The sequence below is a fragment of the Vigna umbellata genome, chromosome 5 (genome assembly GCF_029865625.1).
Source record: "Vigna umbellata cultivar VRB3 chromosome 5, Vumbellata_1.0, whole genome shotgun sequence".
Classification (NCBI taxonomy): Eukaryota; Viridiplantae; Streptophyta; class Magnoliopsida; order Fabales; family Fabaceae; genus Vigna; species Vigna umbellata.
Window position 1 is genome coordinate 69570339 of NC_142169.1, and position 27926 is coordinate 69598264.

Consider the following 27926-nt stretch of genomic DNA (forward strand, 5'->3'; position numbering starts at 1 on the left):
GAAAATAAAATTTGTTCTGTCAAAATATTAGGGTTTCTATAACTAATGACTGAAATGGTAGGTAATTTTGAGTATTACAAATATAAAAGTATTAGAATTTATTTGAAAAGTTTTATTTAGAAAATAAATATAAAATTAGAAGCGGGAGCTTTTCTATGTAAATTTTTTAATATATATATATTTTTTAAATTTTAAGAAGTTTGAGTATTATAAAATTTATTTTTCCTTTTGTTAAATAAAAAAAAACATTTAAAACTCTAACTAAATTTTGATTTAATAGTGTAGAGTGAACACATTAATGGTACGACTTTGGTTTCCAAAAGACTAAATTCCGAGTAGAAATAAAGACACGTTAGATCTATAATTAATACTAGGCACAATGTATTATGTTGGAAAAAACAAACTCTAACTATTCTATGTAAAAAAAAAAAAACTACAGAAAGAAAAATCAAAGAAAAAACATCTTCATATTTAAATAATTAAATAATAAAAAACTATATCTTTTTAAAAAAAATCATTTACATATTTAATACGATAAAAATAACTAAATTTATTTTAAATATCTTAAATTGCTATATTTTTTAATTTTAATTTTTATATTTCTTTTAAAATAAAATTTCTTAAATAAATTTCTATACTTTTTCTATTTTCAAAATTTTATCAATTTCAATGAAAAATTCTTTATTTTTCTACATTTTCTAAATTTCTACTTTCATATCTTTTCTAAATATTTAATAAATTTTAGTACTTGTTCTATTTTAAAAAATTTATAAATTTCAATTAATTTTTTTTTATATTTTTATGTTTGTTTTCTAACTACAACTTATTTCTAAGCAAAAGTTTCTATATTTATATAATTTTAAATATTTTTATATTTTTTCTAAATAGAAATTTATATTTTTTTTAAAATGAAAATTTAATTTAAAGAATCTAGTTGAAAAAATAAACAAAAATAAAATGTATGTGTGTCTAATGATGATAAAGATACGAAATAATCTATTTTAGAAAGAAAAAAACGTCAAAATTTATAGTAAAGTCTAATTTGAAAAATTATAATTAAAAATATTTAATTATAATTTACTCTCTCACTTATTAAATATATAATTAAAGTTTGTCTTTATAAAAAAATTTAAAAAATATGTAAAAAATTATACTTTACTCTCACCTAATAAATATGTAAAAACTTATATTGAAAAACACTTTTAAGTAATAATTTAAATGTGTCCAAAAATACATATTAGAATAGGTAAATAGCTACTATTCTTTAGTTTATAACGAATTCTTATAAGGATAATGAATAATTAACTTCCTTTTACTTAATTTCAATTTATAACAAGTTTGGATACAATTTTTTATAAACGTTTATAACAAAGAAAAATAAATAATTAAAATAGAAATGTGTTCTACATACTGAATTTAAAGGTATTATTTATAAAAAATTGTTATTTTTTTTCTTTCATTATGATACATATATTTTAGTCAATAAATCAAACTGATTTACAAGTTGACTAAATTGATCACTCAAACCTATTGACAGACCAACCAATATACTTTTGAGTCGATCACCATTTTATTAATCACTTTTAACTGATTATCTTTAGGCTTATTTATTACCTTGGACAATCATCCTTTGATCAATCATTTTCTTGGTTAATCATATTGACTGATCATTCAAGTCAACTGACAAATCAATCAAGTACATTATTAAGTCAATCACCAGGCAAACCAACCAATTGCAAAATAAAAATCAGATTAATGCTTAGTGAATAATAATTATGAATCGAAGTGTGTTGAGTAGGATATAATTCATGCCAAAAAAAATTAAAAATCTATAATAACTATTATAAAAAATATATAAAATGTAATACTTTAGGTGCATTTAGTACTATTTTAATCACTTACATAATGATTTAAATATCATAGTACTTGTGCAAATACTATCTAAACGATTTTGTAGAAACGAAAGATTTATACCGAGAAAATGTATTAAAAACATCTGATACCGAGAGTACAAGGATGTTGGTTAATCCAACCAATTTCACCCTCATTTAATTCATTATCATAGAAACATGATCTACCACAATATTCTAGAGCTTCTTATTTCGAGGTCACATGTTATCAGAAAAAGTTAATAAATTTACAATTATATTTTTCATACAAAAAGCTTACTATAATACTTGTATTTTTTTATTATATCAACCATATATTTAATCCTATATTATTCTAAAAAATTTCGCGTGCAGCCCACTGAGAGGTATTAAACTTTTGTGATCTTAAAACTCATATCCAAGCTTTAACCAAAGTCCAGTCAAATTGAGCTCATAAATATGAATATTAAAAGCCACCTTTTAAGTTCTGTCCTACTACTTGTTCTAATAGCTTATTCCAAATTAAACTACCACTTGTAAACCCTTCAAGCAAACGACCACTTGGTCCAGTGTATATTGATTAATTGATTAACGTAAATAAGAACAAATTAATAAAAAAAACATTCACATCTCTGTATCATTAATAAAGACATTCCTTATTTTATTTCTATTTATGCATGTATCAAGATTATACTATATAACTATGAACGAATTGATTTAATCATATAATGTAATCATTTATTTATTTTATATTAAAATAATAACTTTTCAAAAAATCATATTTTTATTTTTTTATCAGATAATTTATAATCCAGTGTCAGTATAAATTTTATAATTTTTCAATATATTATAAATACTTATATTTTAATTTTTTTTACATTTTGAACTTAATATATTTTTTATTTACAATTAATTTAAAAATTTAAAATAAAATAATTGAAGTGAATGCCACTTTATTGAAATATGAGGGTATGTTATCTATTAAAAACATAAAGTATGAGTATTTTTTATTAAGAATATTAATTTAAAAGCTAATATAAATGTCATTTCACTACAAAAATATATATAAAAAACTGTGAACTTTTTAATTTAAAACTAAAAAAAACAAACGTAATTTAAAATAAGCTCTGAAGGAGTTAGATACAATTTCTGATGTTTAGAATAATTTCCAAACACTTGTAGATTAACACATGTATAATTCATGGTTATCAACATGTTGATTGTTAAGTAGTGAAGATAAGTGGAAGTTGGACCACTAAGAGGAATATTTTGTTTTCTTAAATGCACAAATATTAATAATTTTTAAGCATTGGAGGTTGCCAAAGCTACATGAATTATGCTAAAGTCGTCCACATTCAGTGGCAAAAAGTCAAAGAAGGAACCATTCAGTTGCCAAAGCTACATGAATATAAACCAAACAAGCTGACCACAAAACTTCCCGATCTATAGTTTTATATATTAAAAAAAAAGTTGTAATCTGGCCTTTAATCTGAATTCTTCCCCAGTATTGTATAGATGATGAAAAAATAGATTCACTATTATCTTTTTATTCATACGCAATACTCGGATATTTCGGTTGCGAGATCGAGTCATCAAACACCTTCACAATTTGCTATCTCCTGTTGTCCGGTCTCGCTATAAGATCTTGTGTCTAGCTCTCCCGTTCGGAGGTGTAAGTGCTAAAGGTTCTCTGATGCCAAAGTCAGTATGTCCGATGCCAAAGTCAGTATGAGTACCGGTAATTCAATATAACAGCAATAAATACGCAATAAATGCAACCAACCTACCTCTTACCTGTATTTATAGTTTTCGTCGTGGGCTTGAGATTAGTGAGATGTTAATCACAGCCCAATTTCAGCCCAATGATTTTAATCATTACTTACCTTAATCTTCGCATAAATAATCTACAGAGTTTTTGCGGTCGTTCATTTTCAATCGTCCGGAATAGTTTTATGACCGTCCGATCAGATCAACCACTCCTGTGACCTTATGACCGTCCGGCCTATATCTATAAATAACTATATATAACAAGTACTTTTCTCTCGTACAATAATTTATATTCTTGTTTTACTTCTTATAATATAATTTTGAATTAAGATTCATTTCGCGTTTTGGGGTTCTTTTCTTTGTTTGCGAATTGGGTTTCATTTTCTAGGGTTGATTTTGCATTTTGGGTTTTGGTGTTCATGATTTTGCAATTTGGGATTTTCCGTTCTTACTTTCTCAATTTTTGAATTTGGGATTTCTGGTTGTAGGTTGTTGAATTGGATTTTTGGGGTTCCTATTGTTGTGTTATTGATTTTTCTCTGCTGGTTTGGTATTGCAATTTGAGGCTAGGGTTTGAATTATGATTTTGGATTTTCACTTGGAGGATGATGAATGTGAATTGGGATTTTGTTTTTTTTTTCTTTTTCGATTCTCTTCTTGGATTGAAGATGTTGATGATGGTTGCTCGAGTTGCGGCGGGGAAGACGCTGGTTGGGACGACCATGGGTGTTGCGGTGATATTGAAAGTTCTTTCTTTGGTTGATTTTCCGTTAAAGTCCTGCATCTTTGTTGTATTGAGATTTTAGATGGAATAAAAAATTAAGAAAGACTGTACCGATGACATGAAAAAGAAAGAATAAGCAAATTAATTTGGATAAAATTAAGAAAATTGCCACATCAATTGACAGCCTAAGTTTATCACGTAACATGTTATTCACTATTGACTAAAGTGAACATTACACTATTAATATTTTTAATGTCGCTAACAAAAATAACCAATTTGAACCAAAACATGAAATTATTCTGAACAACTTAGAGATAGGAGGACTACTTTAATAAGTTTGATAACAATGTAACAATTTAAATCATTTTATTTAAAAGCTATATTATTTATAAGACATAGTTTTGTATTATAAGTTGTGTTTTATCTTCGTCACATTTTCTTTTTTTTATCATGGTTGTTAATACTTCAGCCTACAGTAAATATTGTTTATGTTTTGAATTTATATTATTGTTTGCATTGTCTTGATATTTGTCAATATAAAATTCATAGTCATTCCTTTACTCTCACTAGAATATGATATTCATACTATCAATTTTCGTTATATCTGAACAAGTTAAAGTGATTTATTTTTTTGCCAAATATTTGTTATTATCGAAAACATGCATAAACACACAAATTATTATACTATCTAAAGACTTTAAATATTATTTTAATTTCATTTGTTTTAAAAATGATAATTATTAAATCAATTTATTTTCCTTTTTACTTATTTTAATTAATTTATTATAGATATTTTATGATTTCGATAGTATTAAATATAATTATACTTTCCTAGTGTAAATGTTGATGTAAGTTTGTGCAAACGTAATGGATGTTTATGTAAATATACGTAAATATGAATTATATCACAAATATTTAAAAGATACATACACACAATATAATAACCCCTGTGTTTTCACTAATATATATAATTTGTTTATATTTTTTTAAGTGTAATTTTTATTATTAATTTGGTACTGTCCTCATATTCTGTTTTATATAATAGCAAACGATTAATGAACTTTAGAGAATTAAAATAATGTGTCACAATTTATAATTATATTTTATGACCTTATTTGAATGTTAAACACGAACGAAACTCTCTAACTGTAAAATTGTTGAAAGATGAATAAATAGAAAAATTAATTATGTTATATGGCGTGTGAAATTGTTGAAAGATGAATAAATAGAAAAATTAATTATGTTATATGGCGTGTGTTAAGTTTTCCGAATTCTTAATTATGTTTTTTTTTCTAGACCGAGCCACTTGTGGAGTTTACCAGGTAAACATATTGAAAAAAAAAGTCAGTATATAGTATGGAAGACGTGAATGTTTTGCTGAATGTTATCGAAGCATAATTCAACCTAAGGAAAAGTTATCCTGAGATTGCTTTCAGTAAAATTCTATAAGTCAATAGTTCATTTTGCTTTAATTATTTGAAACTTCTGAATGCACACTTAATTTTGTATTCATTCAATATTTATTAATTTTAAATTTTTTATATTTCTTAATAGTCTTTTCTTAATTTGTTTATTTTCTACAATTAATTCAATATTAAAAAAAATAATAACTGGTATAATTAACACCACGAAAAATATTTCAAATTAAAATTAATATTTTTTAAACACATAATTTATTAAATAATATATTTATCATTTAATATTTATAAGTAATATGTTTTATATTTTCATAAATAATAACTCTACAATCATTTAACATTCGAATGTCAAAATTAATATATAAAAATAATTAGTAAAGATCCAAAGCAACTGTAATTACTTTTAATGCAAATACAATATTAAAACAATTTTTTTATTAAAAAAGTAGAAATAAAATATTTAGCTTACTTATATCCAGTACAATATATATTTTAAAATAATTTTATAATTTTGATTATAATAATTTGAATATATTTTATTTTTACTGTTAAATTAGTAAAAATAAAGATGAAAAAAAGAATGGTTAAAAATATTAATAATTAAACAGTTACATTACATATATTTTTTAGGAGAGGTGAAATTTGCATTTGCATTGATTTAAAATATATTTAAACCTATTAAATTAATAATGAATTGATCAACAATCAACTTCCACTCAGTGTGTAACAGCTGTGCAGGGTCACCATTCCCTCTGCTGCAGAGAATCGTACCTCTCCAATAATTAATTATTAATTTATGGTCTCTTCACTAAGATATTTTCTTCTCTCTCTACCACGTTTCCACCGTTGTAATAGTACCATGCCCTTCTTCAAACCAGACTCATCTTATGAGAAAAGCTGATGAGTGATTCTCTTCTAATCTGTGAATCATTCAAAATGAAAAACCATTCGATCATTCTCTTCGCCGATCGCGCTCGTGCTTCGCTTGTCGTCGCCAAACACACGGTTCCTTCTTCCTCTATTTCATTTTCGCCGCGTTTTTAACTCAACTTATGCTTTTGCTTACCGTGAACTGTTTGATGCTTAGTTCTGTGACCTAACGTGGAGAATGAGGAAGCTATAGAATAGAGACGGATCTGCCAAGGTACGGTTCAAATTCATATTCATAAATATGCATTTATTAGCGTTTTAACGTATGTATGATTGTGCGAGTGTTTCATTCGCTGAACTTGTGTTTTGGCCCCCATTGTTTTGATGTTTTGAGCTATATGTACTTGTTTCTGGTTTTTATTCTTCTTTTTACGACTTATGAGAGATCGACATGGATTCTGTGGTAATGAGAATTCGCTGATTGGTATTTTTTCCTCCCCCAATTTATGCCAATTGCAAGTAGCATATGGTGCAACATTGTTTTTGTGTTTGCTGCTTTACCTTTTGTTTAGCATGAATGAATTCTCAATTTGGTTAGCTTTCATATGTCAATGATAATATTATGGATAAATAGATAATTAAAATTTTTGATCTACCAAGGTTGGTAATGGTTCCGCTTACCATTAATAATTATTATATAATTACAGTCATGAATCCTTGGGAATAAACCATCAGTTTTGTCCTCGGAACAGTACTTTTTCACTCCTTCCTAAAGGTATAAAAGTATCCTCAGTATTTTTTTTAGTAACAAATTCTTTTTGAAAAAGAATTCGCATTTATGAGATCCCTATTTAAAAAACTCAATGTGAGATTTATATTAAAATATTGCTTTTATTTATCAGAAATTCATCTAAGTTGGAGATAGATCTAGTCTTTAAAATAATGAAACTATTTAAGTAATATTTCTGGTATCGAATATTCAGTAAAATAGTTCCTTAGTTGTGGTTTACTAATGTTGAAGAGTATTTTTACTATTTAAAAAAACTATCTAGTATGATTTCTAGTAATTATATGGGTCACATACATAATTTTGGTTGGAAGGAGAGTGTAACATGGAGCCAAAATCAAGCTCCTTCCAATTCAATAGGTGAAACAGCAAAAAGCAACAAAATGTAAAACAACAAAACACCAACAAAAATAAACTCCGAGGAAGTTAGTTACATATGAATCTGACATGACTAAAGATTCAGAGGGTAACTTCATAAGGAGAAGTACCAGGGCAACGTGAAGGAACCTTTATTTGAAAAGTTATCTTATTGAGAGGTTTGTACTTGTGGTGAGCCAATTCCCTATGATATTTCTTTTCTTCCTAATCATCTGTTCAATTTCTAGAACTCAACGGTTTCTTCTCCCTTTCTATGGTTGATTGTTTATAATATTAATATTGGGTACACTTTTGCGTTTAAACCTTATAGTTTATTTAAATGTCGCATGAAATATTAATAATAAAAATTATAAGCAAAAATAAACAGTAATAGGGTAGTTTGAAAATCTGCAGATAGTATACCAATAACCTATTATAGGAAGGTAGAAAACACAACTCATAATTTCAGAAATTGAATAGATAAATTAGGGAAAAAAAGTATAAGAGAGAATTTGCTCATCACAAACACAAACTTCTCAATGAGCATAACTTTGTTTCGCCCTCGTGCTTCTCCTTGTGACCATACCCTCTAAATCTTTAACCACATTACCTTCACCTCTAACTAACTTTGTCAGAGGTTATTGCTTAGTGTTTTTCTGTTCTGCATTTTATTGTTTTTGTTTTGCTGATTCACTTGTTGAGCTGCGAGGTCTCGATTTGGGTTGCATAGGTAACATTGCTCAAATCAAGCCTTTCAGAAATTGAATAGATAAATTAGAGAGAAAAAAGAGTATCAAAGGGAAATCGACTCACCACAAACAAACTCCTCCATGACATAACCTTTAAATAAAACGTTCCTTTGCTTTACCTTCATGCATCTTTGGATCTTTAACCACATCCTTCACATGTAACTAACTTCCTTAGAGGTTGTTGCTATGTGATTTGTTGTTTCGCATTTTGTTGCTTTGTGTTTTGCTGTTTCACTTGTTGGACTGTAAGGGCTCGATTTGCGTCTTCATTTGAGCTGGATGTTACAGATAGAGGGTGACAGTTTGGAGATGTTACATATACATGTGAGGGCGTACACATTGATCATTCAAACTAAATGCGTGTTCAGTGTGTAAGTTATTTGAGGAGTGAGATAGCTTTTCAAAACAAGGTAATGTCACTTCTAGTAAATAAAGTTGATCCTAAAATGTCCCGAAGAACTAAGTTCACTTTCAATATTTAATTATATGTGGTATTTGTTTCGAGCTGAATTTGCATTTCTTAATTTGAGATATGGTTTGTTTTTAGTTTTATATAGAGATCTTTTATGGTTTTCTCCTAAAGTTCTCTCAATTTATTAATGAATTAAGGAAGAAAGATGTTTATAAACTGGTATTTCTTTCAAAAGACTTTTTTTTTCTAATATGATGGAACAATATATAATCAACTATTTTATAGTTGATTATGTTATTATGTTTTATTTTTAGATGGGTAATGTGGAGAATAGTTTGGAAGAATTTGTTTTTGTTTGATTGTCTTGAAGCAAACACAAATTTTATTAGAAACAGTTATAGAAGTAGTATGAAGATATCTCTTATAACTATTTTTGTATTTAAAGTTATTAGTTATTGAGAATAAAGTGAGGAAACAAATTTTAACGGAAAAATAACTTGTTAACTTTTAATAATAATGTTAAAGACTGTTTATTATAAATTTTTCTTTGTTATTATTTCAATCTTGGATTATAATCTGAATAATCAAATATATTTGGAAAGTAACATACATTAATAACATTTTTTTTTGTCATTGTAAATATAATTGGGATTTGCATATTCTTATATACGATTTTTTATCTAATATAAGTAGTGGTTGCGAAAATGAATCATGCTGGATGTTTATCTAAAGAAAATATCTATTTTCTTCAATTCAATACGATATCATGTTATCTAATAACATGAAAGGATCGAAACTCATAATCTTGAAAATAAACACATCCTAAAGGCTTTCTCATTTTATAGAGGAACCACAACTTGATCGTATTTGGATTTTGAGGGTTACGCGTTGGATTGAATTGTATTTTTGACGGATTGAATTGTATTTTTGACATTTGTTTTTCAATTTTATTTTTTAAATATATAATTTTTAAATTAAAATAATTATTTTATTAATATTATCTTTTAAGTAATCGTTTGCTTAAATTTAACAAAATTATTTTATTTGATATTTTTTTAAACTTAACGACTTTTTAATAAAATATTACTTATTAAATAAATAAAAAGCTACATACAATAAAATTATAAAAATTATTCATATTTAATTTCATAATTATAATAACAATAATAATATTAATTTTATTACTTTTATTATCATAAAAAATATGGGACTACATAATAATAATTATTATTATAATAATTTCACTAGTTCTATATAATTAATTTCTATATTTTTTTTTAAATATGAAAGACAGTTAAATTAATTAAAATTTGTGGATAGTAGTATAATTACAAGAATAATATTTTAAAACATGGGACTTGTTAGAACGTAAATATAATAATATATATAATTGACATTTTATATAAGTAACCACATTGTTTTTCCTACTACAATTTGATTATTTTAAATAATCCAAATCAAACATCTTAAGTTCTCTTTTAGCATATCATATCCTAGCATAAAATTTATTTCATATAATTGATTATAAGAATAAACGATTATTTCGTTAAACTAATTTTATAATTATTATAAACAATCCAATCAAAATACATTGTTTATACGAGAAGAAAAAGGAACTCATGTAAAGAAAATACATTGTGTTCTAGTTTCATAAACTTAATGATAGGTTGAGACTTAGTGTTAGATGTCGTTATTTAAATTATGGCTGCTATCTACCTTTTGTTTTTTTAATGTTACAGCTACAAATAGCAAGGTACCAAACCACAATACTCCCATAGCTTTTAGCTAGTGTCAGTACAAAAATGTACTTTCACCATTTTGTATTCTTTCAAATATTTATGCATTTCACATTCAGTGCAAATTCCTCATTCCCTTGCATACCTATTTCTGACGATTTTTATCTATGGGAAACTGAATTCTGGGTGTCAAAATGAGTGTGGGGGTAAGAAAAGAATATTTTAATTTAAATTTGTTTTTTTTAAATAATAAAAAATTAGTGTTATGTAATTTATGTTTTCTGCACGTACTTTAATATCCCCTTAAGAGTAGTTGAAGTTTGTAATACTTGTAAAATAAGAGTAGTAAAAACGTTACTCTTTTTTTTTTTTTTTTATTGAGAGACCTTTATATGTCAAAATTTTAACGAATATATATGGTTTGGATCCGTGAAAATGTACTTGGAATATGAAAATAATTGAAAAAAAAAACTAAACTTTTATATACTTCAAGAAACGAAGTGTCACCTGTTTTTCCTTTACTAGTAAATTAATTTTTCTGCTGTATAAATTTTTAACTTTATATTCGTTTTAACGAGTTTTATTCATAAAATAATTAATGTGCTAATGAAATTTTATTATTGTTAATTAGAGTCGTTCCTCATCTTAAAGTATGTGCTTGAATTTCAGTTAGGGAATTAAGTATGTGTTTGAACTATCGAAAAAACACTGGTTGAACAATCACATCAATACTTTTAGAATAGGATTTGTCTTACACTCAAGTTTAAATTTTATGATTCAAATGATTGAAAATTATAGGGTAAATTGTCTGACAAAAAAGTTTAGTTGAACTTGTAGCTGTATTTTGAACTCATTTTGCATTAGTATCTGTTTTGAGTTGAGAAGGAAAAGAATATAGATGATTTTGATGTATGATCAAAGTTTGGAATCATCACATCTTATAAGTTGTAAGTTCTTGGATCAGCGTCAACTAGTAAGCTATTTGCTATACCAATATTCTTCGGGACCACTACAAAAGCTATTTGTCAGGTAATTTTTTGGTAGTCATTTAGTTATTAGTATAGCGCCGTCATATATAATGATTCTGTTCTATTGAATAGATACAGGCTGATTTATATATTTAATTAATTTATAACCAGTACTTAATAATTATTGCATAATTTATTTGAGATTTGATACTCTTCAAGTTAAGTTTATAGTCGGAGCTTCTTTAGTATATTATTTAATTCTTAATCTATTATCACTATTCAAAATAATAACGAACTTTCATTATTATCTAATAATTATCCGTTAAGTCATGGAATGTTTCATCACTAGACTAAGTTTTATTGCAATCATTACTTTAAAATAGGAAATTCTTTTTGGTGTTCTTGACAGTTAACACATAATTAAATCCTGAAGAAGTTATAACTGAGCTGAGCTTCTAGTCAATTACTCAAATCATTGTGAAAAAACTGGAGTTTAAAATCTGAGTTTGAATTTGATTACTTTTAACTCTTAAAACTAGAGCTGGCCTGTATTATTAGAAAAATAATTAAAGATCGTATTGTGGTGCTGATGTCATAATTAAAATCTTAGGAATCAAATAGAATTTTGTATTATTAATATATCACATTGATGCTAATTTTATGCTATTGAAATTTCTTTACTTGTTGAAGACTTAATTTATAATTGAAGAATAAAATTAATGTTATTATCGTAAAAATAAAGAAATCATTAATCTTATATATTATACTTTTTTTGAAAATTAAAAATTTACAATATTGAAGGAGTGTTCCCTTGGAAAATTTTGAAATACTCCTTGAGAAATTATTATACTACTTTTTCTTAATTTTATGTAATTATTTGGTATGGTGTTACTTATAGTTCAAAATTGTCAAAGTAAAAATCTTGAACATGGTGTATGACATAAAACAATAGATGTTTTTCTGGGTCTTTCGAACTTTTTTTTTTCTAATGAGACTACATGTATCTTTTTGGAAAGACCATCCTACTTAATTTGGGTAGTATCTTCTGGCATTTTGAACTGTTCAAACTGATGAAAATTATTTGTGTTTTTTCACTTTCTTAAGTCTTTCCACAAATGAAAATTATTGGTTACAAGACTGACACAAACCAATAGTTTTGTTTCTGCTATCCTGTTCCTGTATGTGATGTCAAGTTAGGTCACAAAAGTAATTAACAAAAAAAATTATTACTTTGAGGATTCCAATTTGACAATCTTAATTGGTGACGCAGATTGGTTTTTGAGCTTCCTTTTGTTAAGTCTTTTATTTGGCCCTAATGTCTGCTCTTGCTTGAACTTGCCTTAACCTGAGCTTTGATATCTCTTCAGGTTGTTCTATTGCATGATTGAAGCATCCGCAAGAAAAGCTCCTTTTTTTGTTATTATTGGCAATCTGATACTGATTTTATGTGCCAATAGTTCACAAAAATTGTAAGTGCTGCACCATGCCTTGCCATTGCTCTTTTCAGTTGCATTATGCACTATGATTATTTTTACCTTTGAAACGATATTCTATTCTATACAGTAAGCCTTCTGAGTCCAGAAGATAATATCCTTAATTACCAGTGTAATATTGTTTGCTCTAGTGGCACTTGACTGGGATGATAGGGGAGATACAGTTTAGTCCCACTTGACATGTGGATATGTGATTAACATTATATGCAGAATCTTTAGATATTGCAAGTACAAATACGTAAATTTGTTAGATTGTGAAAATTAGAATTATGTGCTATCAGCCATAAGGAAAGTCTAGTTGTTTGATTCAGAAAGATGATTTACCTTTTTAAGTGTAAATTTAGGTCTGCTTCTCTGAATTTCAATTTTCTTGTTATGCAGTTGATAAGTTTATGTTTCTGTTTCATGTTTAAGCTTTGCATTAAGCAGGCACATGGTGTTGCAGAATACATTGGTTTGTATGATTTGGGGATATTGATTTCCTCTTCATTGTTAGCAATACTTTTTTATAATTCATTTTGAAGAATCATCAGTCATACTTATGTGTCACTTACTTTCTGACCTACATAGTTCCCAATGTGTTTTGGATTACTTATTATATGTATAGGTGTAGGTGGTTGTGTTCTGAATTGGATTTAATTGGGCACGAAATATGTATTTAGAGTTTATAGCAAAAAACACCAGGCTCAATTGTTGATATTTTTATTGCTTAAACTTTACAAGGGCAATCATTATGTCTAATCCTTAACAGTAATCATAAGCTTCTTGATAGATAATCTCGTACCATACATGCATTATAGAGTTGAATGGAACAAATGCGGTTGAGGAACTACAAGACCCAACTCGTGGAAAGTCTGACCATTCTAGGCAGAAGTTGTAACAGTTGCTTCTTGTCACAAAATGACAAATCCCCGTTTACTGAACAATTTTTTGCTAATGCAGCTGCAATCTGGCACAGAGATTAAGTTTTTAGTGTCTTGTGAAATTGAAAACAAAAAATATTGACTTGATTTATTATCAGTTTGAGGGAATACCCGAGTTTCATTACTTTGGCTGATGGTTCACTGTATTGAGTCTGTGGCTGACTTAGCTGGAGACTGATTGGTGGACGTAATTCATATTCATTTCTGACCATGTAAGAAGGACTGGATGCCACATTTTCTTCACCTGTACTCCTGCTTCCGAAAACCTAAAAGCCAAATCTTCTGTTTAGGTTTATCTAATAAAGGAAACTTTAAGCCTTTAGCTTAGATAATTAGAACTAAGCTCAATAAATGAGGAAAATATGTTTGACATGGCCCTATCCACATGAAGTGTCAGTTTATGTACTGACTTGTTCATTGTACAAGCCTTTGTTAGTCTTAGGCATGCGTTTATGTAAAGATGAAATAATAGTTTTTTGAATTATAGTGTGCTGGATCATTTACCTTCTTCTGTAGCTCTGCATTTTCCTTTTGAATCTGGTCCATTTTTTGATAGAGTTCAACATTGTCCTGATGAATGAGATTTCCCTACAATGGCATTAATGACAATTGGTCAGAATTTTTAGGAAAACCTTAGTAAATATCGGGAAGAATGAAACGAGACTCCTAAAAAACCTTTTGGCGCAGTTCTTTAATCTCACTTGTTAAAATTTGATCCTGGAGGGAAATAGATGATAATGCAAGTTATAAATTTTCCATAAAAGGATGAAATCTTAAAGGGAAGAGGTTTAATTTGAACTGAACCATCATACCTTTTTCATGCGAACACCCTTTAGACTCATCTCCAGTTGGTTTTCCAGATTTTGTAGTTCTTTGATACCCAAACCCGTAAGTTCTTCACCCATTAATTGCCTGCTATTGCCAAAAGAAACAAAAATTGAAATGCTTTCTCAATGTTAGATTGGTTTATCACTTAGCAGAAAAAATATCGTGAGTTTCTGAAATTAGTTTTTTAGCATTTATGTAATTTGTGTAAGAAACTAAGCTGTCCATTAGCACTTTATAAAAATATCAATAAGTTTTTCAAGATGGTATCACGTTGTTAACTGATATAAAACTCTACAGAGTCTGTAGAACAAATTTGTTTGATTTACCATACGATTGTTTCCGGTGATGAGCTATTGAATCAACCTTTTTGGGTCTTGTAACATCTTCATTTCATACAGACCAGGGGTGCCGTAAGCGTTTGACATGGACAGATTGACATACTAACAAATGACAAATATGTAAATTACTTTTTAATATATTTAAGTTCATTCTCTGGAAATGGTTGGAGAGAGAAAAAGAAGTAAAGGTGGATTCAATTTTCTTTTTTGGATCTTGTAATGGAGATTAAGAAAGGCGGATGATAAAATTTGCCATTTTCCTTTTCCCTATTTTATGCCCTTAGTTTTTTTTTCCTTCCCGAAAGACGCGTTGTAGAATTTGGATTTGTAAAGTGATGTAACGCGTTGAAGAATTGAAGAAAGGTGCCTTTGTAAATTTAACCCACTAGTTTAAATCAATCGTTGATAGATATTCATTACTTGGTCACTTCACATATCTCTTTACTGGAGTCAACTCTGATGAAATAACCTGTTCGATTGCATATCTATGGATTGCTTATATAGTGCATTTATGCAACTAATGGGTGTTAGTTTATTTATATTTTTACCTGTGGCATTCTTGCAAATACTGAAGCTGTTTCCTCAAGTTTGCTGCTTCTGTCTGCCAAAACTAGCAAGAAGAGAAATACAGATATCAATTAAACAGTTATTACTTAAGGAGATTATTTTAAATCTAAGAATTGCCGGCTAGACAATTTGAGGACTAACATTGTTAATTTAGAGTTGAAAACCAATGTGAGAATGCTTTTTAAGTCTAAAATTATTGCTGATATGGTCCTGTACATTATTATTCTGCTGCATGTAGTGTTGTTTGTTCTATCCTTGTATTTGATAATCTCCCTAAGTATATTGTTTCACTAATAGTAGACTTCAGTTAGGTTATTAAGTTACATTTTCATGTTCAAGGAAGATGAGCTTTGTGAAGTTAGTTTGTACCTGTCAGTTATCTTATGTTGGTTTGTATTTTTCTTGGATAATTTTAGTTTCTTAAATTTTCTGCCAATTTCTCATATTGCCTATAATATCTGTTATTGTCCTCTTTACATCATCATTCCTTTGTTCGTCATAATAAGTTGGTGAACTAGGGTTCGCCAGTAACGATTCATTCCTTTGTTCGCAATTATGATCCAGTCTAGCAATTGGTATCAAAGCTGCATTTCGAACTTATGGGTATTGCAAACAAATAAAGATTTTAAGCCTTTATGGTTTGTATGAGAAATGGGCACAAGATTGAAATCGGTGGATAGATGTTTTGAGGAAGAATGCATATCGGGGAAAGATAGGAAGGAGCGACAGATCCACTGCAAGGTGCAAGAGGTCCGACTCAAGGAAGTTGAGGAAATGGTTGAATGATTGATATTCTTGTTGTTCAAATTGTAGCGAGCGGGCATCGAACTACGCAGAATGTCACATCTCAGAATGAGGAGTCCACGACAATTGTTTAGGGATCAATAGAGAAAACTTCAACTTTAGATTCCCATTTCGTAATGTTGGGAGAAGACGCATTCAGGTGGACCAGTGGGCTGGGAGTTGGAACGGTAATTTTGCATCAAAGAAGCAACAAGTGAAAGCAAGCTCTATGGTTGCGCTAGAGGGTTGAGCTTTGGGTTGGTTTCATGGTGGGGTAATTACAACCCACATACTTTTTGGGAGCAATTCAAGGCAACGCTATAAAGAGATTCTAACCCTTGATAAAAAATCCCTTTTGAAATCTGATAGGCAGGCACCCAGATTTTATTTAAACTGTAAAGACTTCCAAGACAGGTTCTTGGATGTTCACCAAGAAAAACCAGACAGCTTTATTAACAATGAAACAAACACAATAATCCAAACTGTTACACTATCCTTGGTCTTTCGAGAGGATCAGACTCTCCCTAGCCTTCCCTTTACAAACTTCCTAAAAAATTGCTAAAAACAACTGTCTACAAAGTATGAGACAACAAAACCTATCCATAGACAGTTGTCCCTTTTATTTTTCCTAATATAAACATTTCCTTTGAATCTATCAAAATCTTTCTATATCTGCTGCAAATAGAGGTGGTTGTAGATATGGTTGAAAATTTTCTCAGATATCCAGAGCTTTTGTAGGGAAATTGAGCAACATTTTATGTGTATTTTCTTGAACTGATTAAAAGAGGAGGTGCAAACAGAGGTGAGACTTTGTGATCTGTGGTCTCTCAAATTGATAGAGAAGGCAGTGATTACAACCCGCATACTTCTTGGGAGCAATTCAAGGCAACGCTATAAAGAGATTCTAACCCTTCTTGATAAAAAAATCCCTTTTGAAATCTCATAGGTACCCAGATTTTATTAAAACTGTAAAGACTTCCAAGACAGGTTCTTGGATGTTCACCCAGAAAAACCAGACAGCTTTATTAATAATGAAATAAGCACAGTAATCCAAACTGTTACACTATCCCTGGTCTTTCGAGAGGATCAGACTCTCCCTAGCCTTCCCTTTACAAAACTTCCTAAAAAACTGCTAAAAACAATTGTCTACACAGACTTTATAAAAGTATGAGACAACAAAACCTACCATAGACAATTGTCCCTTTTATTTCTCCTAATATAAACATTTCCTTTGAACCTATCAAAATCTTTCTATATCTGTTACAAATAGAGGTGGTTGTAGATATGGTTGAAAATTTTCTAAGATATCCAGAGCTTTTATAGGGAAATTGAGCAACATTTTATGTGTATTTTCTTGAACTGATTAAAAGAGGAGGTGCAAACAGAAGTGGGACTTTGTGATGTGTGGTCTCTCAAATTGATAGAGAAGGCAGTGATGGTAGACAAGAATCAAGTATTGGCAAAAGAGGTTGACATGAAAAGTGAAGTGACGTACTCTAAAAGTGGGGTGAAATTGTGAGATCAAGTACTGTACTTAATAGAATTCTCAAGCAATGGAAGACCTGAAAGGTAGATTGGGAAGATTCCAGCCTTTGTTAGAGAAAGGGATGGAGGAAAGGATTGGATCAAGAAAATGAGGTCTAAGGGGAATGACATTCCTAGTGAAAGGCTCAAGGGACCGAATGTTCCATTGTTAGTCCTAGGGATCGAATGTTCTATTATTGGTCCCATGGTGAGTGTCACTGTTCCAATCCCTAGTTCATCGAGTGATATTTTAGGATCAATCACCATACATCCGAGTTATTTTTGCTTTTTTGTGCTCAGACATTGTAATGCCAGACTTCTTTTTTACTCGGACGTTGAAATGTTGCGCTTCTCTTGCCGTTGAGATGCTCTTGTATGATACTGGGATGTTGAGATGCTCTTGTACTTGACACTAGAATGTTGGGTTGTTCTTGCTCGTGTATTCTGGTGTTGGAACACTGATCTGCTTTTATACTCAGTCACCTAAATGACGAGGTGATCATGTACTCAGAGAGTTGCTCTTGCACTTTAGTCGATTAAGATTGTGTACCCGTCAATTGGTAATGGTGATAGTGATAACTCTTGGCTGGTATTTCTCACGGTTATGAACATGGTTGTCACAACTCCATATGGTAGTGTGGAGTTGTGCACAACTTCATTGTTTTGGTTATGCTCATGGTGACAGTCCCGATCAGAAGGGTGTATTCCTACAGTCAATGACTTGATGCTCTACTCTTGTAGGTTATGGGACCTGGCCACCCTTTCATGTTGGTGAGGTGGAGTGTGATCTCTCTTCGTCGTTCGTGACTCGTGGTCTACTTTGTTGATTCGGACATTTTAGAGATTAAGATTATTGTTTTTTGGAGTAGATGTGTGAGACTCTCCTATTTGGATAGAGTTCGACACTTTTCGGGTTGTTACTCTTGAAATAATAGAAATGAAATGAGTCGAGCTTTTATCGTCGAGCTTCATGTGGGTGAGCCTTGTTGTCGAGCTTGCCGAGTTATATTACTGAGCTTATTTGTCGAGCTTATGCGTTCCTTTTTGTTATGTAGGCACTATGTTGTATATATCAATAATGTTCATTTGTTGTCTTGCAAGTCATTGTCCATGAATGCAAAGTCTTCATATGAAGCGTTGGATTTATCCTTCAACATGTCAACGAAGCCATGTGTTTCTAAGAGTTATTATTTGTAGATATTTATTATTTCTTGATTTTGTCAAGCTTCTAACTCTTTGTATTGTTGTGTCAATCTCTATTTTGTCGTACTTTCTCTTGTGTCGGCTCTTTCCCGAACTTTAAGATCTATATCAGTTCAGAGATTTTCTTCGTTGTGTTTTTCATCTAAATGTTGTCTAGTAACGCATGGGCCCTTTTTCTTGCATGGAAGGGTGAGGATGAGACTTGCCCACTCTCTTCGGATGCTCAACTGACGACACTCAATGCTTTATGCCGAGTTGGCTCACTCTTATCTAGGTTAGGCTCTATATTTTTTCGGGTTATCATGAAACTTGGGAATTTGTCACCATTTACATTGAAAAAACATTTTTCTGGATCTAAAAGGTAATGTACCTCGTCGAAAAGAATATACAAGATGTTTTAGTTATCATTTGAAGTGAGAGATATTCTTTGAAAGTGTTCATTTCTAAACCATTTTGATATTATTAAGATTTTGTTATTTCTTGTTATGATTTTTAAGGCTTATCAAACTTTATTTTTTTGTGTTTTTTTTTTTGGTTTAATTGCAGTTCTACATCTCAGAATTTGTATCTTAATTTTTCAGATGTTAAGATCAACCATTAATAATATCATTTTTTAAATATCATTTCTTTTCATATTTATTCATATTTTTTGTATAATTTTATTTATATTATAATATTTGTCAAAATTTTAGTTAGATACAAAATTCATTAAGATTAAGAATGATGCTTCTAAAAAAATGTAACACAATGACCAAAGCTGAAACCAAAATGGAAAGAAGAATGTTGTAGAAACAGTTACCTTTTCTTCTGAAGCCGGATTCATGAGGTGATGATGTTCCTCTTTTAGCTTGTTGTAGCGCTCAAAAACAGATTTCATGCTGCCAGAGACAATACAAAGAGTATATTAGTATTTTTCTTTGTACGTAAAAGTTGTGGATCAACACGTTGCAAAATTTAAGTTATTGTAAGAAGCGTCCATTATATAATCTGAGACAAACTAAGCGCAGTTTTTAAACTTCATTATGATTTTAGTTTAGTCATTCAAAGAAATGTTGGATTGTTTTAAACGGGAGTTAAGGATGATATCTATATAATGCCTACTTTTTAAATTGTGACTTTAATGAGTTATCATAGAAACTTGTGACTTTAATGTTATTTTCATGGTGGAGAGGATAAATTGTTCTTGAAGACTTTAAGGATATGAAAATATCCTATTTGAGCAATTCAACTACAAGTTACTCGAAGTAAAAAATGAGTCTACAAGAATGTCGTATCTAGTAAAATTTATATTCGATTTATGTATGACTCCTTTTTTTCTATTTGTAGGCAAATTTTGTGAATATATTAGAAAAACAATTCAAATTTTAAAATAATGTGTTTTAAAATATGGTTTTATTAAATAAAATATTGTTTTAAAAGTCAATTTCCAGTTAAAGTTGCATTTTCCATTTTGTAAAGAAACAATAGTTGTTTTTCAAAACACTACTTTAATACCATTTTAAAACCTAAATTATAAACAAAATCTTTTTTAAAATACAACTTACATCCTTTAAAACTTTTCCTTTTTTAAAATTATACCCAATGGTTAAAAAAGCCTCAACTTATCAAAGGCTTTAGAGATTTCTAATTATTCATGGCCTTTATTTCCTTTTTGTTCGTTTCTTCTAGGAAAATAAAACAATTATTGCTTTTGATGTATTTTGTCTTGTTTGGATATTCTTGTACAGGGAATTTAGATTTAATGTACTGTAAATCTCTCTCTCTCTCTCTCTCTCTCTCTCTCTCTCTCTCTCTCTCTATATATATATATATATATATATATTTAAGCTATGTATTGATAGTTGTATTAACAACAATAGTTGAACACCTATCCTATACTTTTGAATCTTAATTATCTAAAAAAAAAAATATATTGGAGTCTTATAAGCAATTATTTAGAAATTTAAATAAAATAGGCATTCTGATGTGTTTTATAATTGTTTCAGTCTCCATAGAAAAAAAAAATATATAAACAAAAATAAATTCTCACAAATTCAACTAAGCTATGCTTAAGGCCCTCTTATGTGAGCAAAAAGTGGTTAGCTACATTTTTAACTGTTCATGCTTAATCTAGGCTTTTATTGTGTTTAAGCAGAAGACATTAACCAAAAAGGAGTCTTACTCCCTTCACCACCTCATCTTCTCCCTCCATCTTCCCAATTTTTTCTAAATTTCAATCTTACCCTTATTATTTTTACCTTACCTATTTTACTTTTTATTTTTTAAAACCCTAATCCCCTTTCACTTTCACTCTTTCTCTCAAAGGCAAGCCCCACCCCTCACCCCCACTTTCACTTTCTCTCTTTCTTTTCAACTTCTACATTCCTTAACACTTAATCTAATTAATTCCTACCATCCTCTTCGCCAACAGTGTCACGAGTCTCTTTCACTTTCTTTACGTCACCACCATATATCACATCCTGTGACTTTGAATATCAGAACTAGTTTATTGAACCTACACCACATTGAGAAATCCTCACATTCACATATGTTGATGAGGTACCATATGAAATTTGTTGTTCAAACTGTCAACTTCTTTCTATTACTTTTTAAAAAATATGACAAAAATGATCAAACCATATACAATATAACGTAACTAAGCTTTCGAGAATAAAAAATGAAGAAAAGGTGAAAATGGAGAATTGTGTTAACGGATGTGGAAATTGAAAAGAAAGAGAGAAAGTGAAAGTAGGGGTGGGGGCTTGCCTCTAAGAGAAAAGGTGAAAGTGAAAGGAGATTAGGATTTTAAAAAATAAAAAGTAAAATAAATAAAGCTAAAAGTAAAAATGATAAAATTAGAATTTAGAAAAAGTTGGGGAGGTGAAAGGAGAAGACAGGGTGGTGGAGGGAGTAACCCTCACCAAAAAGACCAATCACTATATTTTTTTTTATTTGGACCAAATACAACTTTTACTGTGAGTAACTCAGAAAATCAATATTGGCTTAACTTAATGTATTGAGAAAGATTTAGAAATCCCATGGTTGGAAAACGCCTTTAAAAATTTCATCAACAATCAACCTTCAAAAGAATTTGCTTGCTGTAACAGTGATGAGTAACAAAATTTTATATTGTTAGGATAGGGTATAATAATTTTAATTTTGAGTTTTTGTTTAGCTTTATTATTATTTTTTATGTTTAATATTTGTGTTACCTTTTTACTAGTTTAATTAAGATTCAATTTATATTAAAAATGTTTTAAAATTAAAACTTCTTAACAGCACTTAATTGAAGCCAATAATAGAAAGAAGTCATTTCTAACTACATCTCTTTAAATATTTTATTCATAATGCATATATTCAACTCTATTCCTCGTTGCAAGAAATATAAGGATTTTAGACCAATACAATTCAAATTTCAATTTTTTCAATTGCAAATTCAAATTAAAAAAAAAAACTATCAAAGAGGGTATATCTTCAAGACAACACACAATTCCCATAATTCTAATAATCACAAAAATGTTCAAAAGTTAGAAAATGAAACACTTCGTCTTCACAAGACAAAGAACCACATATCAAAGTTGACGTGGTGAGAAGGGAACAAAAGAAAGCATTGAAATAAGTTTTGTTGTCTTAACCTCTTTTAAGGAAAAGATCTCAAAATGATACAAGAAAAATGTCATAAACATCTAACCCACCAACTTTGAATTGTTTATAAGGAGATGAAAAAATAACATTTTTTAAATGTTGATGAAATATATATGTGGAGGATTAAAACCTTTGAAAGCAAAAACAAAAAAAGGATAATTTCCATCAAAATCATTCGGATTGTGAGGTGGATAGGCCACATCTATGTTCATTTACAATCCTTGTAGTAAATGCAATATCAATAGTTTATTTCTACCTTTTTGGAGTAGGAGATAAAATTAAGAGCGTGACATTGTGTTTTCTATAAATACAGGACTAGATGACATCACTTTTATTTTATGCAAGACTTTTAAGAGACAGAAAAGTGATTTCATTAAGTTTTTGAAGAATTTCATTTTAATATGATGAGAAGAGAATCTCATTAAGCTAGAAAATCAAACAAATTCATTTCGTCCTTACAAAAGATAATACTAAAAAGATAAGGAAGATTGCCCTTTATCCTTAATAGAGTCTTTGAAAAAGTATTATCCAAAATTTTGCAAAAATCTATATTTACGCACTAATTTGGAAGAATCAAGCAACTTCCATAAAGGGAAAATGAATTCTAGATGGGTATCATTGCAAAGCCAAGGGTATATTGGTTCATGTACTTAAGAGGTTAATTTGAGATTGTATATTTATGATTTAGTATTTTGAAATAATTTTCTTAATAAGACAAATTTTGTTATTTGTGAGGAACTTTTGACAAGCATTAAGCCTACAAGTAGTAAAACGAATTAATTGAAGTATGAAATTCTAAAAGACTAATGTAATATATTCAAACAAAGAACAATTGCATATTAATTTCTAGAAACAAAATAAATTATCAAAAAAAGGAATAAAACTTGTTTGTAAATTTTTCAAATAATTAGTGTGTAAAATGTACTTGTGTAAACTACGAATGAGAAGTCAGAATTCACTTAATCATCTCTCATGATTCAATTAGATTTATATTTATACCACGCTACCAACTCACTGAATTATCTAAAGAAAAAACAAATACAAGAGTTAAAGTCTAGCTACACACAACCTCACCAATGAATAATTATAACAGTGAATTATTATTCTTCTCGCATAATCTTATTTTTGTTAAGTCTTTCTTTCTTACCTTACATATAACAAATTACATATTAATTATTAATTTAACTTTTTATCACTTTTCACTTTTCATTTTTATTTTAAAAACTACAAAGAGTCACGTAGTGACTCTTTTTCCCTAATATATATATATAAGAAAGAATTTATCTCACTTATTTTTATGTGTGAGTTATTTACTATAAGGATTTTGTCAAGTTTACAAGTAATAAAATAAATTTAGTTGAAGTATATATTGAATCGGGAAGAACTACCGCAATAATAACATAAAAAAGGAATTGCATATTAATTTATATTTGGAGAAAATAGTTGGATGCAGTTTCAATTAAAATAAAGTAAATGCTTAAAGATCAAGAGATAAAATAGTTAATAAAATATAAAAGGATAAAACTTTGTGTTGTTCAACATTGACATGTTGAGCTGGGATTTGGATATTATAGATAAAATTAAAATGTTCCAATCACATATTGTACAAAAAAATTAAGAATTGATTTATATTTAAATTATACCATTAACACACTTAATTATTCAAATATTAACTCATTAGAGAATTAGACCTAAATATCTCAATTGTAATTTTAATTCCTTGACAACTCAGTCAAATTAGAGATCATAATGGTAATTAAATGTTTACTTCTTAAAGAATTTGGGGATAAATTGAATTAGAGAAAAAGCATATCCATTGAAGGATATTAGGTAGTGGCAAGATTACATCAGTTGAGAATTGATAGGATTATAATACCTATACCAGAATTTGTTCATTGAATTTTTCTCAACCAATTATTTGTGTTTATTTCTCTTAATTAAAAAAAAACAAAAATTGTTTCTTCTTTTCTTGATCAAGTGCCATTAACTTAACTGGTAGTGTATTGTATTAAACCACAATCTTCATCAAAATGATACTATATTTTACTCTTTATTGTTGATACAACTATATATTTGTGAATGTCATATAATAAGGTTATTCAATAATTAGGTTAGGTTAGATTAACTTAAATTTCACATTTTAAGTAAAACTAAAATTAATATAATTAAATAGATAAAAAATTTACTTTACGAAACAGTTTTATAGGATTAAGATAGATTTAAACTCTACTTCTCAACAAATATTTTAAAATTTTATACCACTATCTTACTGTTACTTCTTAGTTTTTATTCAATAATTTAATTTATATTTTAATTAAATAAATTCATTTAATATTTTGTTAATATTTAGAGTTTTAAACCGTTGTAACATGACAATTGATTACGAAGGTAGGTTTTTCCAATGAGAGCTCCCACACATTCTTTTGTCTCTTCACAATGAGCAAGACAAACAACATGGTTTTTTCTTCTCCTCTCTATCACTGTTGTTGCCAACATATACCAATTAGGTTTACTACAAATTATACCTTAATTATTCAACTCACCAGTTAAACCATGTTAGGTTAGCTTTAACCTCTTTTCCCTAATCTCCCACCATCTTAAACTTAATGGTTTCAAGCATTGTCTTCTTCTAGATCAAATCCTTTCTACTTTTGGATTCATCCCATCAAACACAGGGATTCTGCATTAATTTACAATTTACCAACAACATTTGAAGGGAAATCCTCCACACTAAAATGTTAATGTGGTCAAGAAGAACTTCCTCAATGTCCTAACAGACACCATTTTGGACTATATTGTTTTACTATAATGTAGTGGTTCACATCAATAACACCTTGTTCAAGCTAGGGTTTCAATTCACTAAACTTAACTGGTTTAGCATATTTTTTACTCATTCATCCATGCCTCTTATGATAGATATAACAGGAAAACATAGCCTAATGGTTAAAGAAACATTATAACAACATGTCATTCGCGTTATAATTCATTGCCAAATTGTTTTTGTTTCTGTTTCCTCACTCTTTTTGTTGTGTCTTTCCCTTCATAGTTTTTATTTAAACATGGCATGCTGAACAATCGTCGCATTCATGCGTGGAAGAACATCTTTTTCAATATTTTATCATAAAAGCAAATGCAAAGAAAGATTATGAATAAGAGATGATTTTATGAATAACAGTTTCTATAGTTTTCTTTCCTTAAGAAATATACTTATAAATGCATATCAGGATAAGAGTGATGGACATTAACATCGTACCATGCAGAAGCGCATGCAGAGTATTTCTTATTATATCAACCCAAGCCATATCACACGAGGGAGGGCAAACATTAAAGAACTCACAGATTTATTTCCAAATGCAAGTGGCAGATATATAAAACGTTTCGTACAGCACAACATGACACCAACCACAAAGTGAACCTTAATTATTTTATATATTCACTTTCTGTATGGAAGAGGTTTTATATTAGTTAAAAAAATGTTGCACCCAGAATTATAGATCAATTTCCATGATTTAAAGCGAAAGGGCTAAGATATTTTGTTTAAAAATAAACTGATCTTGATTAATTACCTTGTGCTTGCATAGTCATAAAGCTTTCCAGTGCTGGAAAACACCATCAATCCAACTTCAGCATCACAAAGAATTGATAATTCTCTAGCTTTCTTCAGCAATCCATTTCTTCTCTTTGAGAAAGTCACTTGTCGGCTAGTCGAGTTGTCGATCCTTCGAATCGCAATCTTCCCTCTCCCCATCTTTACTTAAAATAATCACAAATATCACACCTTTAACCTGTTAGATCAGTAAACAAACTTCTCTAAGATCGTCAAGAACAAGACTTATCGAACAATAATACCAGTAATCGGAGTAAGTGTTTAGAAAATGAGAAGAAATTGGCTTAAAAAACGATCAAGAAATCAAGAAATCAAGAAATAGAAAAAGTATAGAAAGGAACGATTTTCTCTTGTTTTTGCGAAAATCGAAAACCCCCATGAACAGTGAAAAGTCAAAGAAGGATGAAAGTAACTTACTTGAAAATTATGGGAGTGGGTTGTAATGAGAGAGAAGCAGAGGAGAGAAGGAGAAGAAGGACAAGATTTCCGTAGATGAATGTTCCTAATCTAGGAGAGTTACATGATGCAATACTATTATATATGCTTTATATGGAAAGCCAGAGTGGTTTTGTTTGGACAAAGGTCCCAACCACTATCCCTTTCTGGTTTTCTTTCAGAAGCGGTTTTCTGAGTACTTTAGTGGTTTTCATGTGAGGCATACGAGGTTTACCCGCTGGAGTACAAACACACACTTACTCGCCCGCTGCGTTTTGAGTTGGCATGATCTGCACTGCGTTAGAGGATCAGCGAGAGTATTTAGATAGCAATGGGCACGTGTCGGAAGGAGAGAGCGAGTGGAGAATGCGCTAGAGAAGTGCGATTGGGTGAGTTTTAAACCTAGTACTATATGAGCGTCCAGGAATCGTGGGGACCCTGTAATGTTCAACTGTGTGACGTATGGGGAAGCGACACGTGTGCTTTCCAAAACCGAGGGCGCTTACTTTTCCTGCTTTTAGGTTTGGCGAAAAGCGTGAAAATGGCTCTTCAATCTGTCTGCTTTCCATTATTCACAATTGTATCCGTTGCAAGTAACATCCCCAGGTAAATATGTTTCTATTCAACAAAATAATAATAATTAATAATAATAATATTCAACCTTTTTTTTTAATTTTTGGTGGAAAATAAGAAAATGTTATATACGCGATGCCCTTCGTATTTTGTCTGTTTTTCCAAAATGGAAATAATTATTTATTATTGCATATTTTAGAAGCAAGTCGAGGGGAGATGTATTATAATAATTTGATTAAAGTGGAACCGCATATGTGATTGATTGATAGGAGCATAAAACAAGCTTTTCATAGATTCAAAACTTTAGATTAATTAATGTGGTTAAATAATTATTGGTGACAACGGAAAACATATGATCTCCTGAACTCGTTT

The 27926-nt window shown here is 29.3% G+C and overlaps 1 protein-coding gene and 1 long non-coding RNA gene across 7 annotated transcripts; one reads left to right on the forward strand and one right to left on the reverse strand.

Moving 5' to 3' along the window:
- The first annotated feature begins 6577 nt into the window (after positions 1–6577).
- On the forward strand, positions 6578–19804 carry LOC124831126 (uncharacterized). Of its 4 annotated transcripts, XR_015786889.1 has the most exons (6): positions 6591–6782; positions 6865–6921; positions 8829–8950; positions 11653–11717; positions 13024–13125; positions 18854–19804. It is a non-coding gene; the product is annotated as an uncharacterized LOC124831126 (long non-coding RNA). The 4 variants fall into 4 exon arrangements; XR_015786890.1 differs by lacking the exon at positions 18854–19804 and adding an exon at positions 13922–14062 and having other exon boundaries at positions 6578–6782; positions 8829–11717; XR_015786888.1 differs by having other exon boundaries at positions 6579–6782; positions 8829–11717; positions 19504–19804.
- Positions 13958–27066, reverse strand: LOC124831125 (MADS-box transcription factor 23-like). Of its 3 annotated transcripts, XM_047305027.2 has the most exons (9): positions 26964–27066; positions 26506–26724; positions 20115–20193; positions 15787–15848; positions 14885–14984; positions 14748–14789; positions 14577–14660; positions 14184–14338; positions 13958–14098 (listed from the first exon to the last, which is right to left on the reverse strand). In XM_047305027.2, exons 2-9 carry the CDS (start codon positions 26685–26687, stop codon positions 14083–14085), a joined length of 720 nt encoding a protein of 239 aa, XP_047160983.1. In that variant the 5' UTR covers positions 26688–26724; positions 26964–27066; the 3' UTR covers positions 13958–14082. The 3 variants fall into 3 exon arrangements, with proteins under 3 accessions (XP_047160983.1, XP_047160980.1, XP_047160982.1); XM_047305024.2 differs by lacking the exon at positions 13958–14098 and having other exon boundaries at positions 14111–14338; XM_047305026.2 differs by lacking the exon at positions 13958–14098 and having other exon boundaries at positions 14111–14338; positions 26506–26687; positions 26964–27043.
- Positions 27067–27926: the final 860 nt, after the last annotated feature.

Excerpts from the sequence above, each read along its gene's own strand:
- LOC124831125 (XM_047305024.2), bottom strand. The coding sequence starts at position 26,687 with ATGGGGAGAGGGAAGATTGCGATTCGAAGGATCGACAACTCGACTAGC. Across the intron at positions 20,194-26,505 it reads TATGACTATGCAAGCACAAG|CATGAAATCTGTTTTTGAGC; the intron begins GTAATTAATCAA and ends TGTCTCTGGCAG. Across the intron at positions 14,339-14,576 it reads ATGCAGAGCTACAGAAGAAG|GTTTTCGGAAGCAGGAGTAC; the intron begins GTAAATGATCCA and ends TTTGGCTTTTAG.